The following is a 16,951-nucleotide window of genomic DNA, read 5'->3' as shown; positions in this document are numbered from 1 at the left end:
AATTTAAAAACTAAGTCCATAATAATAATGGTTTATTATAATTATTAATATTAATTAATAATTACTATCAGATTATATTTACAAATACCCAAAGAATGATAAGTGAAAGTGTGCTAAATTCCTCATTTTAAATAGATAGGAATCAGTAGACACAGTTTTGCTCTGGACTCTGACTTAGGCTTAAAAGTTTAAAAGTAACTACTAGTAGAACCTAAAAATCCTCCTAAAACATTAGGCAATTCAAAACCAAACAACAACGAATGTAATCCACACACCACAAGGCAGAAAACAAAGGAATCAGGAAAAAACCCAAAACACTAATAATACTCAAAGAGCAGAATAACAGAAAAAAGATCAAATTATACAATTTATAAAAATGATTATCAGTGGGTAAAACTCCTTCACTAAAAGAGAAAGACTCTCAAATTGTCAAAAATTAGACACATACACATATATACTCTCTCATCTAAAAAAGTGATCCCCAAAAAGGTTAAGTCAAAGGCATATCAAGAAATATGAAAAGGAAATCAAATATCATAGTATTAGCTCACACATAAAATTAAAGCCCTTCTCCAAAAAAGCAAAGGCATTGAATGTGATGATTATTTTATATTTACATTTGTCAACAAATGTGCATTACTTTTATAATAAAAATGAAAAGACACGATGTTGAAATTAATATATAACAGAGAATACATTTTATATTGCTAAAATTTAGGCATACAACAGAGGGATTTAGGTATAAAGTGCCACATATCAATTAAAAACTAAAACAATTAAATAGGAGGTGGGAGCTGACAGGGGGAGAGAAGCCATGGAAAATTTCCTATACTCATGCAGTTCCTCCTGCTGTTGATCCTTGGTTTCACATTCAACTCACCTAGTAAAGCTGCCCAGTGAAGAGGCGTTCGAAATAAGTTATCGTAAGATGTTATATTGCAGCTTTCATATGAGGTCAGGACATCAACCACTGTCACGTTCCCATCAGCAACTGCAAAGTGAAGAGGTGTTCGACCCTCATAGTCTTGCCAGTTCAGTAAAGACTCTGTTGGAGCAGCATCCTATTTTTAAGGAACCAGAGACCTCAGACATACATGGAATCCTTACTAAATCACATTTGACACAGTATTAACTGAGCAATTTTTGAAACCTACATATTCTCTCTCAGCAGAAGTGATAAATTCAGAAAAAAGTATACAGTCTAAATCTTTAAAATTAATTTTCATATTTAACTATAAAAAGTACAGAAAAGATACAATAAACAACATGTACCATCTATCAATAGATTAAATAGGGATCAACATTTTGCCTAACGTGCTTCTTTTTATCTCTTACAGATTCAGCTAGAGGCATATGTTTTGGATTTTTGCTTCATATATATACATCCATAAACAACAGTTGAATTTTGTATGTGTGTTTTCAATATTTATACTTATGTATTATACCATACATATCCCTGAATTTTTTCTTTCAAAATTATACTTTTGAATTTTTAATTTCAACACATTTGGGTATCTATGATGATACTAGTCCATTTGTTAAACCACAATTTAGTTAACCATTCTCCTATTGAGGGATATTTAGGTTATTTACATTTTTTCCCACTATTAACAATAATGCTGCAATGAACACACTTCCTTTACATGTCCCTTTGTGGCACATGTGATTTTTTTCTAGCCCAGACACCTAAATGGGAAATTGCTGGGTTGAAGGATATTTGTATCTTCAGCTAGTATTGTCAAACTGCTCTCTAAATGGTTGTACTAATTAACACATCTATGACAATGTGTAAAAGCTTTTATTTCCCCACATGCTGGTACATATTAACCACTTAACCACAGACTTACAACATTTTTCCCCTTATAGGTATGAAAAGCATTTCACTGATGTTTTAATTTGTATTTCTTTTATGAATGAGGTTGAGTTTTTTTTTTATCATATGTTTATTGGATATTCGGTTTAAATTGACAGTTCACAACATTTATTCATTTTTCTACTGGATCTTTGTAGCAGATATGATGCATTGCTTAGGTCCCCCTTCAAGACTAAAGGACCTACTTCCCCAGATGCTGCAAGTGCTGCCAGCAAATTACTTTCTACTGTCATCCTTTTGGAATTGCTTCAGCTAAAGCAATGACCTGACCTCACCCATGGTCAGGTCCCTTCTCAGATTACATTACATCCAAAGCCAAGCTCTCTTGTCTAAATTTAAGAACTCTCTGAAGGGCCATCCCAGATTTAGAGCTGTCTATACAGTCAGGCTATTTTACAAAAAAGAGTATTAAAGGTATTATAAACACCTCAAAAAAAGAAGTAGAATATTACCACAATGGTATTCTAGGCCCTTGAGTCTCCCAAGGACTTAGATTCATTTATAAGGGAGAAAAAAAAAAGCCAAATCTGTGAGGAAATAAGATATTATGAGTGAGAATCATCCTCCAAAGACTTCAGATCTTGGAATTAACACATAAAGAATATAAAATAACTATCTATGAAACATGTAAGAAAATAAAAAATGAAATAAAAGGTGAGCAAGGAACAAAAACTCTCAAAATGATCAGGCAGATCTGAAAAAGAACCAAGTAGAACTTTTAGAAGTGAAAATATAATCACTAAGATTGAAGACTAAATGAATAGGGTAAACAAGAGATTGGATGCAGCTGAAGAAAGACTTGGCAAACTGGAAGGCAGATCTGATGTAATTACCCAGAATGTAGCAGAAAGAGACAAGATGATAGAAACATAAAAGAGAAGTTAAGAGACATGGAAAGTAAAATGGAAAGGTCTAAAATATGTATTACTGGAGACCCCAAAGGCAGGAGTAGAGAGAATAAAAGAGACACAATATTTAAAGAGATAATGGTTATATATTTTCCAGAAATGAGATGCAATAATCAGAATGTATACCAAACAGGAAAAAAAAAAAAAAAAAAAGGCACACCTAGACAAACCGTAGTAAAACTGTAGTATGCCATATAGAAAAAATTTTAAAAAGCAGCCTGAGAGAAAAGATATCTATAAAGGGATGACATAGACCAATAATAGGCTCTTCAAGAGGAATTAATGAAAGGCAGAAAGCAGCAAAATGACAGCTGAAAGAGTTGAGAAAAGTAACTACTTAGGACTGTGTATACAGGAAAACTATATATTCAAGAGTACAGTAGAAATGTAGACATTCTTAACAAATAAAATCAGGGAGGGCTTCCCTGGTGGTGCAGTGGTTAAGAATCCACCTGCCAATGCAGGGGACACACGTTCAATCCCTGGCCTGGGAAGATCCTACATGCCATGGAGCAACAAAGCCCGTGCACAACTACCGAGCCTGAGCTCTAGAGCCCACATGCCACAACTACTGAAGTCTGTGCGCCTAGAGCCTGTGCTCCACAACAAAAGAAGCCCACACACTGCAATGAAGAGTAGCCCCTACTCACTGCAACTAGAGAAAGCCCATGCACAGCAACAAAGACCCAACACAGCCAAAAAAACAAAACAAAAAACAAACAAATAAATAAATTTATTAAAAAAATCAGGGAGTTTACCACCATAGATTTACACTAAAGGAAGTTCTAAGAATTATACTTCAGGAAGTAAGATAATAATAACTCTAGAAGGAAAATTTGAGACTCAAGAAGAAATGCAGAGAAAAGAAATTAGTTAACACAGAAGTAGAAATAAATTTTCATTGTACAAATAAAACAATAATATCTTTTGCAGTCTAGTTTGTGTGTTATAAGCAAATAGGACTAAATATTAGACTACCATAGCCTGTAAGTTGGAATTTGGGAAGGAGTGATTAGAAAACCTCAAAGAATATACTGATAAATATTCAAAATTAATAAGAAAGTATAGCAAGTTGGTTAAATATATAATTAATGGCCCAAACTATCAATAGCATTTCTATACACCTGCAACAACCAGTTAAATACATACCCTAGATACCCTAGATATGCTTTTAAAAAAGGTTCAGAGCAGCACTGTTGTAAATAGCAACAAACTGGAAACAGTTCCAAATGTCAGTCAATAACAGACTGAATAATGTGTCATTTAATCTTCATAAAATGGAATACTATACAGCAGTAAAAAGTAATATATTACAGCTACACACAGCAACATAGATAAAATCACCAGCTTAACCCTGAGCAAGAGGAAAGTATGTTGCGGAAGAATACATACAGTACGATTCTATGAATATAAAATTAAAAAATGTTAAAAACTAAACAATGTATTTTTTAGGGATACAAACATGTGTCAAAACTGTAATGAAAACCAGTGGAATGATAAGCACAAAACTGAGGATAGTGGCTGACTCTGAGAAAGGAGAGAAAAGAACGGTACTGGGAGGTATCCAGGGAACTTCAATGGTAATGTACTTGGCTCCTCAACTCAGTGATGAGTACATGAGTATTTGTTGTTTCCTTATATATCTTAAATGTATTATATAAATATTCACTTACATCTATTTACTATTTAATAAGAACAAGTATAAAACAAAGACAGGGATGATAAATATAAACTCAGAAAAATAGTTGATGGGGGACAGGAATGAGCATGGCACAGGGAGAGAGAATGTATTTGGAAACTGGCACATAGGAAAGTTCTGTGTGGTCTTAAATAACAGTATTAAAATGTTTTATTTCTTGGTGATGAGCTCACATGTTTGTTATACTCTTTTGCTTCATAACTTGGTTGTGTGTCATATAAATGCTTTTGCATATATTGGATATTTCATTATATATATATATAGTGTGTATATATATATTTGGAAAGGCCATCCCTTATACCCACCAGAATGCACCGCACTGTATGAACAGCACTCGGATCTTTGTGGTTGGCTGCCCAGTGAAGTGGGATCTTGCCTTCGACATCAGGAATTCCAATGTTGGAATCATGCTTGATGAGCAGCTTCACATGCTCAGGGTTATTGTAGTAGGCACTCCAATGCAGAGCTGTTTGCTGCAAAATTGAGAGATTCTCAAAATAACAATAACTACAGTAACAGTGAAAACACAACAAACTCTTCCCAAACTTTCAGTGTGTGACAGGCACTGTCGTAAGAGTTTTATATATTTTATCTCATGTAGTCTATATCATGACAACTCTTGGAAATGAGAACTCTTGAATTTGCATGCGACTGATGAGGAAAGTTAAGTACGAAGAGGGTAAGTAATCTGCTCAAAGGTGTGAAGGTAGCAAGTGACTGAATAGAGGTTTTAAACCCAGGCAGTCTGACTCCAGAATCTGACATCTTAACCATGGCAGGGATTTAGGTCATCAAGTACTAATAACTGATAATACTGAGAAAGAAAAACACAGCGAAATATTTTATGAATAATTATCAACAAAGTAAGTGATCATCTTGATATTGCACTAAGCACCTTAAGAATTTGATAGAAGGTTTTATATTTTAATATCTATCAGAAAAGATCCATGCATAGGAAATCATGGATCTAGGATCCATTTTTTATATCAAAGGATAAATTTAAATTTAACTATAATTTTACAGGATAAATTGTTAAGATATATTTTGAAAATACAGCAACACTTGCTTTATTTTTAGATAAAGTTAAAAATGAACATGCTGAATTTGCCAATGTTGCTTTAAAAATCTCTTCTGCCACTCTCATCAACATACTGGTTTCTCTATTAGGAGAACTATTAATGAAACCACAGAGAAACTGTTTAGATATACTTTATGCCTTGAGAGTAGCATTGTCATGAATCCAATCTAGAATGAGATCATTTAACAGCAGGAACCAAGCTCATTTGTCACATTAAAAACTTTAAATGTTGGCATATGTGGTATTCATTCAAAGTGAACCTACAGGCGTCTAACATGTAGAGTTATTAACTCATTACTTTTTGTTTAGTGATAACTGCAGAACAAAAAAGTCACAAATATCAAAGCAGTTAATCGCCTAAAACCACATTTTCAGTAAACAACATGTACAGTTTCTGTAGTTCTTTTCTTTTCCTATATTTGTTCTTTTTTAAAGAATTAATTAATTAATTTTTGGCTGCGTTGGGTCTTCACTGCTGTGCGTGGGCTTTCTCTAGTTGCGGCGAGCCAGGGTTACTCTTCGTTGTGGTGCGTGGGCTTCTCATTGTGGTGGCTTCTCTTGTTGTGGGGCACGGGCTTTAGACATGTGGGCTTCAGTAGTTGCAGCACGCGGGCTCAGTAGTTGTGGCACACGGGCTTAGTTGCTCCACAGCATGTGGGATCTTTCTGGACCAGGAATTGAACCCGTGTGCCCTGCATTGGCAGGCAGATTCTTAACCACTGCACCACCAGGGAAGTCCCTGTTCTGAATATATTTACTGAAATATATTATGCTGTTGAACCTAACAGTAAAAAGTCTGGGGTTGCATTTTTTTACATCTTTGTTTTTTATTTTTCTAGTAATTTTTTCTTTTTTTTGACTGTGGTAAAATGTACATAAAATAAAATTTACCATTTTAACTGTTTCTAAGTGTCACGTTCAGTGGTATTAAGTACGTTCACATTGTTGTGTAACCATCAGTACTATTTATCTCCAGAATTTTTCATCTTCCCAAACTGAAACTCCAAACCCATTTAACAGTAACTCCCAATTCCCACCTCCTCCCCGTCACCTGGCAACCACCATTCTACTTTCTGTCTCTATGAATACCTCGTAAGTGGAATCTTACAATACTTGTCTTTTTGTGTCTGACTTGTCACTTGGCATAATGTCCTCAAAGTTCATCCACATTGTAGCATGTGTCAGACTTCCATTCCTCTTTAAGGCTGAATAATATTCCACTGTAGGTATATACTGCATTTTTTTAATCCAGCTGTCCATCAAAAGACATTTGGGAGGTTTGTGAGTAACATCTTTGGGCTATTTTGAGTAACGCTGCTATGAACATGGATGTACAAATATCTGTTCGCATTCCTGATTTCAATTCTTTTGGGTATATAACCAGAAGTAGATTTACTGGATCATACAGTAGTTCTATGTTTAATTTTTTGAGGAACTGCCATATTGTTTTCCACAGTGGCTGTACCATTTTACATTCCCACCAACAGTGCACAAGGGTTCAAATCTCTCCACATCCTCACCAACACTTGTTATTTTTGTTTTTTTGTGATAATCGCTATCCTAAAGGGTGTGAAGTGCTATCTCACTGCGGTTTTTGATTTGTGTTTCTTTTGTGATTAGTTATATTAAGCATCTTTTCATGTGCTTATTGGTCATTTGTATATCTTCTTTGGAGAAATGTCTATTCAAGTCCTTTGCCAGTTTTTAAATTGAGTGGTTTGGTTTTTTGTTGCTCATTTTTAATGTATTTTATAATATGATTGGTTTGTGACAGATTAGAAATTTTAAAAAAACCCATCCTTCACCTCAGATGGTTTGAGACTCAGTGCTCTGTGCTTTTGTCCTTCTTTCTTCTCTGTGGCTGCCTGGACTATGCAGATCCATTTTCCATCTCTCTGACTGAATAACCTCCCACCCCTGTTCAATAATAGAAGAACATACAGGGACTGGAAGACAGCAGGAAGTTCACAGAATATATTGGGGAAGACAAGAAGCCCAAAGACAGTTGTAGCTTCTCAAGTGATTCATGGGTCTTGTGCTTTTTTCAGTGAAATATTTATTTATTTATTTATTTAGCCACACCACGTGGCTCGTGGAATCCTAGTTCCCTGACCAGGGATTGAACCCAGGCCCTCAGCAGTGAAAAGACAGAGTTCCAACCACTGGACCACCAGGGAATTCTCAGTGAAATATTAGTACTATAAATGCTGTGACTTAGGAATAATATTAATTTACAAGTTGTAAAATAAAGTTAAAGTTGATTTCAGAACTCTGGGTTATGTGAATGACTACTAAACAAAATCTAAAAATCACATAAAGAACACTATGGGAGTGAAAAGATTATTGAATATAAACCCAGTGAATGACTTATAAGAGTTTTAATTACATGAGAGTGCTGGAGTTAGCAAGACTCTATGATTAAGTGCCTGATGAAAAGGAAGAGGATGATTGCATTTGTCTAAAGACCACATTTTGTTCCTGTAAGGAATGATCAGAGTGTTGATCAAAACAATGACCAATGTGTACACTATGTTAAAACTCAAGGGCAGGGAAAATAATGGATCCTAGTAAGAATGCCAGAGAAGATGTTAGAATCAAAATGAACTAATAATAATAATTTTAAGCTAATATTTATTGAGAGAATACTATGCACTGGGCATTGCGCTAAACACTTCACATATATCATCTCATTTTATCTTCAACAACCCTTTATCCCCTTTTTGCATATGAGAAAATTGAGGAATAGAGGAGTTAAGTAATTCGATGGACATAGAACAAGCGGTGGCTTCTACACTGAAACCCAAGAAGAATGATGCCAAAGCCCAGGCCATTAAAGCACTATGCACTTAGTACATTACCCAGGGCATTTGGCCACCACAAATCTAACTACCTTTAGCAACTATCTTGACTGGCAGTCAAATACTGAGTTGGAGTTAGACAGGCCTGGTTTGAATTCTAGTACTGCCAATTGGATCTTGGGCAGAATTTTAATCTTCTTGAGCTTCAGTTTTCCCATATGTAAAAAGATGATACTACCCACCACACCTGGTTGCTGGGAGGATAAAATGACAGAATTTAAGTGAAATACTTTACTGGGGTGTGTGGAGACTTGGAATTGTTCTACCATGCATGAGTGGTAATTTAGGCCTTCTTCCTTGAGATTTCACATCATAAAATAAAGCATTTGCTTTCTGCTCTATTTGTCTTCGATTTTGACAGTCCATTACCTTGTTTTTATCCTGTGTATCCACTTCTCCTGGTGCCATAAACTTCAGCAGAAGCGCCAAACACTTAGGGCTCTTGTGCCGGGTAGTCAAGTGTAAAGGAGTCATTTCTTCTAGATCTTTCTGCATCCAGTTTGCTCTGCGTGTAAGTAAGAGTTTCATGAAACGATAATTTCCCTAAATAAAAAATAAGAGACAGTAAGAAAAAATTTAGTTTGGAGCCAAAATTTTTTTTAAATTTTAAAATGTTTTAAGCATTTTAATTATTCTGCTAGAATAATAACATTCAGATAAATTAATAAAAGGAAAGTACTTATAATTCTACTACTCTAGCAATTGTTTTATTTTTTCATGTTTCTTTCCAACTGCTTTCTATATGCATTTAGTTTACTCAGTGGCTGGTCAATATTCCATTGTGTTAAGGCAAGACATTTTATTTAATCATTCTATTATTGCATATAATTTTTTAATAGAAAATGCTACAATGTACATGATTTTTCACATATTTTTTTTCCATAGAATAAATGATCAGGAACCAAATAACTGGGTCAAAGGAGTTTGTGCATTTTATGGTTTTTGGTGTATTTTCCAAATGGCTATCTAGTAGCAACAATGTGTGAATGTATTAGTTTCAGCACAATCTAACCAGCACAGCACATATTATTTATATTCAGAGTATAATAACTTTGTGAAATAAGTAGAGATTTTAAACCCCAATTTACAGGTGAGGGAATTGAGATTCAAAGGGGTTAAATATTTTGTTCACAGTCATTTGGTTAATAAGGAAAAGGTGGTTAGCTTTCTTGAAGAGAGTTATTTACAGGTACAACTAAGGTAGAAGCAGCTTCCTCAAAGTTCAGGTCCCAGACTCATCTGGTCACACAAACACCAACCCAGAAATCACTGTAGGCCACCCAGTTGCAGTCAGTGCTCTCCACACCAGTTAAACCCTCCAATCTGGCAGAACCAACCCATCTGATAAAGAAGTTTAGCTATAAGGGTTCGAGTAATACACTGGTGGGGACTCAGGTCGACCATTTTATAGTATGTCTGTGTGAGCTTTGAAATCCTTGAAAAATATTCAGTAGTTCTTTTAAGCTCTTTCCTGAGATCTAGTTCCATATTTCCAATTCTGATTGGAGCCTTCAATATGCTTGGCATCACAGATATTTCCAAGTCAACATGAACAAACTGCATTGCATGATCAAGTTCTCTGCCTACTTCATGTGTATTTTTCTCTTTCCCTATTCAAAGCGTAGTGGCAGGCAGGGCTACCTGTCTTTTTCATCTTCTGAGACCCTCTACATCCTAAACATTGTTGGAAATGTGACCTTTAAGTATTATAATTACAATGCATTAATGTTCTACTATCAGGAGCTATCGGTATTAGTAAGGAAGACATTTATTGATTGAGCAGGTTCCCCACTGTGATGAATGTGAGGCTCTAAGTAAGGCAAAGGGAACTAGCTAGAGCAACAGTGAGGTGCAGAAGGAAGAATGAGACTTGCCTGCTTGCCTACGGGGGCAAAGACAGGGTTCAACTCAGCTCCAGGGCTGGGGCAGAGATAAGGGAGAACAAGGCTAGGAAAAGGGTCATAAGGCTGTCTATACTAGATGGGCAAAATTGGAATGGACTGAAAAACAAATGAATGCAGCTCATTTATTTCCTTTCAGAGAGGCTTTCCTTGACTACCCTAAGCAGAACTTATTTTGTTCTTCTTTATTGCAGTACCCTTTCATTTCCTTCATAGTACTTTCCCCAGTTTGTAGTTACATATGTTTTTATTTCCCTTCACTGAGATTTCCCTCATAAGCAGTAAGCATCATGAAGGCAGAGACTATGTTTTGTTGACTACTGTGCTCGGCATGGTTCCTGGCACATAATAGGTGCTTAACAAATATTACTTGAAGGACTGAGTGAATAAGAGGAAATGAAATATCTTCTAGAGGTTTTTGTTTTTATTTAAAAATTCTTATTTAAAGTTGCTAAATTAGATCATAACAGTTAAGAATATTAACTCTCGGGGCTTTCCTGGTGGCGCAGTGGTTGACAGTCTGCCTGCTGATGCAGGGGACATGGGTTCGAGTCCTGGTCTGGGGGGATCCCGCGTGCCACGGAGCGGCTGGGCCCATGAGCCACAGCTGCTGAGCCACAGCTGCTGAGCCCGCGCGTCTGGAGCCTGTGTTCCGCAACGGGAGAGGCCGCGATAGTGAGAGGCCCGTGCACCGTGAAGAAGGGTGGCCCCCGCTTGACTGGAGAAGGCCCTTGCACAGAAACGAAGACCCAACACAGCAAAAATAAATAAAATAAATTTAAAAACTCCTACCCCCAATATATATATAAAAAAGAATATTAACTGTCAAATATCTGGAATTTTGTTACTATTACTTTTTAATGTTTTATTTATCTGAGCTTCATTCATAGTGGACATCATTTATCTGGATTTCCTGATTTCACCCAATGCCAGTTTTTGAGAAGGTGCTAAAATTTCCTCAAGAGGGCACCCTGCTCTAAATCTCTTGCCATCTTTTCTTTCAAAAAAAGAGAAAAATGCCCAGGAAAAACAAACATATGTGGTACTTCATATCAAAAAAATAAGGTTTGACCTTTCTCAGCATAACATTTCAAATATTACAGAATAATTCATCATGACCTTTTAAAGATATTCAATCAGACAATCATTGTGATTTTGAAATTTAAAGGAAATGGGAAGGAGAAGGAGGAAACTAGAATATGTTAGGGGGTGGTTACTGACTAATAGACATAGTGCTTGGTATATTTACATTTCACATTATTCTGCGGATTCTACCTACACAAAACATCGTACACCTCAGTAATAATCACTCATTCATTCAATAAACATCCATTGAACCTTGTTACAAAGCAGCCAGGAGTAAAATGTTTGTACTTTACTTATTATAAAGCTCTTTGACATAGATTTCATCTTTGCTCCTCACAGAAGTATCATGGAAAATTTTTACATATCAATTAAAGTATCTTCCTGTGACTCTAATTTCCTCATCTGTAAAACAGGAATAATAATAGTACCTGAGATTATCATGCATATGAAATGATAAAGGTAATATCTGTACTTAGAACAGTACACAAAGCAAATGCTCAGTAATGTTTGCTAACTTCATTATGGACAGTTTTCCAATGTGGAGGAGGCAATAAAACATAAATGGTCAAGTGGAACCAAGAATGGCCCATGACAGAGGGCATGTAGATAGAAAGATCTGACTGAACATGGTATACGTAGTTCAGCTACTGATTAAGGAGAGAATCAAGGTTAGGAACAGGTAAAAGTAAAAATAGTTGGAATGTTATAAATAATGGCTTTTCTGATTTTTTTTTTACATTGAGAAAGATGTCTATACTCTACCTATGGATAAAGGTGATATAGTACCAACAAGTACATACCCAATAGGAATTTAGCTGGTACCCTGGGGAGGGGTCAGCTATATGATCAGGCCAGCTTCTTCTATTCCAAAGGACAGAGACACAGCAGATATTACTGACGAATGCTGGGACTAGAAACTATATAATCCATTTGGACCAAGGTCAACCTCCTTGGTCTCATGAACAAGCATTTATTAAATGCCCAGTGTATGCAAACTCAATTCTGAGACTGAACAGAGGGGACAGACAACCTTTGAGCTAAAATCAGGAGAGTATTTGTAATATAAGTGGAAAAGAGGAAAACACTAGCTTGAGGAAGCAAGCTATTTTGATAACCCCCTGAAGACTGTATGACCCTGGGGATACATGTTATAGGCTACTTTGTTTCCTGTTAAGCCTCCTCAATACAAAAGCAAACAAACAAAATGTCTAAACATTTCCTCACTATTGCTTGAAATTAGGACTTCTTAAGTTTTCAGGTTTATTATAACACAAATACTTTGGGGATGATTTGGAAGTTAACAATTTAGTATCATATCTTAGGGCCACACAGAACATGACCCTGAGGCGAAGACTGTTTTGGAATTTGCTTTTATAATTTCTGACTGGGTAGGAAATAGTATAAGAGCAAAAGAGACAATAGATCAAAAGAGTGTATATTCTTAAGAAAATTCCGGTGGTAAGTGAGCAGAAATGAGAGTTAAAGTTACAAAAAAGTCCTGATTTCATCACTAAAAGGACATTAACTCTGATATGATGAGGTCTATTATGCCACTGAAATGTGAAAATATTTCCTAATGTCTCTGAAACATTGAATAAGATGTCATTTCTCAGTTTCTGTTTTTTTGTCGTTGCTGTTGTTGTTAGGTACTAATAATCCTCATCTTAATCTTCCTGTAATTATTAACACCATGAGCTTCTTTTGTCTGTAATGTAAGTGATTATGACATTTGGATTTTCCCCAAATACATGAAAAGGAGTATAATATCTGAAAGGGTAAAAGAGAATGAAAAAGCTCTCTGACCTGGAGAACAGCTCTTGAAATGAATCTAGGAACAAATCAACTCAAAATGCCACTTAAGCTCATATTTTTGTCTGTCCAATTTGCTAAGATGAACTCCTTTTTTTAGGAAAAGTCATTTAATCTTAATAACAATGATATGGAAGTTTTGAGTGAAATACTTTGATATTTTGTTTTAGATTTTTCATTTTTAAGAAATAAAACATAACATATATGGTTAATACTCCCTTTGTGTCCTTCTCCAATTCTATTACCTTTTCTCTCTTTGGAGAACTTGGTGGTTATCATTCCAGTGAATGTTTTTTTTTTTTTTTTTCCAGTGAATGTTTTGATACATTTTATTTCTTACAAATAAATGTATTCATAAACTACATAGCATTATTTTACATGTTTTCAATCTTTATATAAGTAGCCCTACATGAATCACTTGCCACCTTTAATTCAAAGCAGTATTTTTGAGATGTATCCAAATTGCTTTGGTTCATACCTTTTCACTGAAGAAAGCTTTCTGTCATATGAAAATAATGTTATATTTATTTATTCTCTAAGGGAATATTTAGCATGTTTCTCATTTTTCACTATTACAAACAATACTGTAATGAATTTTCTCATACATAGCTCCTGGTACATGTGCCAGAATTTCTGAAGCTGCTGGGCTGAAATTGTTCTCTCAAGTAGTTACTCCAATTTACACTTCCACCAGTAATGTTTGAGAATGCTTGTTTCGCCACATCCTCTCCACACTTAGTTTTGTCAGACTTGCTAACTTTTGCCAATATGATGGGTATACAATTGTATTTTACCATGGATTTAATTTTCATTTCCCTTCTTGAAGTGGAACGTCTTTGTTAGCTATTTGTTTCTTCTTCTGTGAAGAGCTTTTTTGCATTGTTTACTCATTTTGCAACTGAGCTATTTGTCTTTTTCTTACTGATCTATAGAAGTTACTTACATATTCTGGATACTAATTCTTGGCTTGTTTTGCAAATATCTTCTCTCTTGTGTGGCTTTTCTTTTTGCTTTGTTTATGTTCTTCCGCTAGGAATGAATTCATGGTCTGAATGATGATATTGGTAGCTTTCTTAGCATTAGATTTCTTCATATATTTTGTTTGCGGGCTCATTTCAAAGAGAAGATTGCTTGCTGTTATTTTTTGGGTTTTTTTGTTTTTTTGTTTTTTTCTCTTTGCTCACCCTTATAGCTGCTAACATCCAGCTCCTGGTCCATTATAAGAATCTGTACTTATAATGATGCTTCGCAGCCCCATGTCTAAGTGATACTAGGGGTATCACAGTTACTGTCACTGAGCTAGTGGGTAGCTTCCTGGTCCTGAGGCTTATCTTTGTCCTGCTCCTGCCACTTCTCTAAAACAGCTTCCTCTAAAGCTATAGCCTCATATCAAGGCAAAGAATACTCCCAAATTCTAAGTATTTTCTTGGCTTTAGTGTGAATATAGGACTGCCTGTAGCAGTCCTTTTCCCCACTGGGACACTGAAGAGACTAGATATTTTCTCAAAACCTACATGTTTCCTGATGAATCTCTTTGCATTCTTGTTCTGTGTCCTCAGCACTTAATTTACTCTCACAGTAGCTGGGGAGAAAACAATTGTCCACCAAATGTTCATTTATTTTTTTGTTCATTTATAGGTTTGTGTATAATTTTGTCCTGGAAATATTATAATTATATGTATAATAGCACAAATAAATGTAAGGTAGGCATTCTGTCATACTTTATTCTAAATGCTAATCATACTATATACCAAAAGATACATGATTTAAAACTGAAATGGAAATAATAGAAACATGATCTGTTACTATAAAGTCTAATGATATCTATGTAATTATATATTTATAAACTCTCAAGGCATTTACCATGTTAATTTTTAAAAAGAATCACTATCCCTAGGAAGTACATAGGTCACAAATATCAATAACCTCTTTATCTCAATCTTTCCTGTAATGGTTGCAGACACAAATGAGTCTTAGAAATACCGCATGGTGTTGGGAGAGGCAATCTGCCGTGGGCCCTGAGCGTCCCTGCATGTTCTTACTAAGTATGCCAAGAATGCAAAGCCTTGACTCCTCTACCTGGGCCATTTCTCTGAGTTGGGTTTGTATCAAGCAGTCTTAAGGGACATTAATGTCTCCCAGGACATTAGATAAAGAGTCTTGCTTACTACTTACTAAAGTAAGTAGTAAAGTCTGGAGCTACCCCAAATTCAGCATTCCTCAGATGCCATGTGAACCCACTGTGTGCTCAGTGTCCATCTGGGGCCTCTGCATTGCCTCCTGGTTCTTGGGGGTAAGGGATGCAAAAATGCAAGTGCTCCTGCTTTTGCCATCAGTAATAAAGTTTTTTTTTTGTCTCTGATGGTAGTCTTGTGGCTTCTGCCAGTACTCAGAACCAATTTATTACCTTGTAATAAGTTGGCACAAACAAAGAAAAAAGTAGGGTAAATTAAATCCAACACCTGACAGTACAGGAAATGAGGAGGGGATACTGACGGAGACATAGTTTTCTTGAAGAGTAAGGACCAGGGCCCTGCAGGTCAGGTTCAGGGATGAGAAGATTCCATGTGATAATATCCAAGTGGTGGGCAAGGTTGGGGAGATAAAGGAACCCACTGTCCTGTTAATGACTCAATGAGGAAGAGCAGGATTAAAACAAGCCACCCAAATGATGCCTTGGTCTTGGCTCACCTTCCCCTGGGCAAGCAGAGGAAGGGATGAAAGCATGACAATGGGGCAGCAAGCTGAAAGGCAATGTAGTTGTGGCCTCTGAGTCAAGGAATCTCCAAAGTGGAAATCAATGGAGAAAGCAATGAGACCCTGCTACTTGATACAGAATTTTGGGTGGACTGAAAACAGCAGAGGTTCCCTTGGCTGAGACATGAGTGGGCAGCTGCTCAAAAGTGAAAGTGAATGCAAAGCCTTGCCTGATAACACAGAGGCAACTGCGCCACGTACCTGATCCCTGCTATAGTCTGCTTTGTCTGGCAATGCGGACAAAGAACTGGACAGAGACATGGCCACTGTCTGAAGCAAACTGCTGGTTTAATGGTGCCCTTGATGCTCAGAGGTTCCCCTGAATGCCTTGTCCTGGTTTACTCATGATTTGGCTAAGTTAAAACCTGATGGCAACCACTGGGAAGCAGTCCAACGTCCATGACAACTCTGGAAGACCGACTGTGTACAGGGCAGGTCAGCCCTTTACATTCTATGGGCATTCTGCACCCCATGCTGTCCTCAGGAATCTGAAATTATCAAGGGCAGGCATGGCCTCCTTGAAAATAAACTCAGAAAGATTTCTGATTCCACCTCAGTTACCTCTTCCTGATCCACACACCTGAGAGAGGTAGGGTAGTTTGGTTACTGTATGTGGCCACCCACAGAAAGAGTTCATCTCCTCATGGCAGCCTCCTGGGAAGTAATCAGGACAAAAGGAATGGGGGATCATATACACCTATGTTGAAAATTGAGGGTTCCGCCCTGTCCATCCCTGGTTATGATGCTTCTTTCTTTCTTTCCCCTAAGAGTAATCCCAGGCTGGCCTCATTGGTACACCCTCTGGGTGGCAGCCCAACCAAAAGGGAGCTTAGAGATTCAAACTTAACTCTGGTTCAGCCACCTGAATTTGTTTGTTGATTGACACGGTCCTACATCATACACATCCATAATGACCACTTGCTTGAGTACACTACTCACAAAGTCCTCCTAAATGCCCACGTGGGCTAAAGTGAGGGACATA

General features: G+C 36.5%; 1 protein-coding gene across 1 annotated transcript in view; it reads right to left on the bottom strand.

Annotated features, from left to right (window-relative positions):
* The window catches only part of INVS (inversin), a gene marked incomplete at its 5' end in the record, with an annotated part of 143,681 nt that overhangs the window by 66,693 nt on the left and 60,037 nt on the right, over positions 1-16,951 (bottom strand). Inside the window, 3 exon segments of the mRNA XM_079707124.1 lie at positions 881-1,061; positions 4,786-4,953; positions 8,786-8,959. Coding sequence (XP_079563250.1) covers positions 881-1,061; positions 4,786-4,953; positions 8,786-8,959 — 523 coding nt within the window.

Source organism: Hyperoodon ampullatus (assembly GCF_949752795.1).
Source record: "Hyperoodon ampullatus genome assembly, chromosome: 6".
NCBI lineage: Eukaryota > Metazoa > Chordata > Mammalia > Artiodactyla > Ziphiidae > Hyperoodon > Hyperoodon ampullatus.
This window is presented reverse-complemented; position numbering and strand designations above follow the sequence as displayed.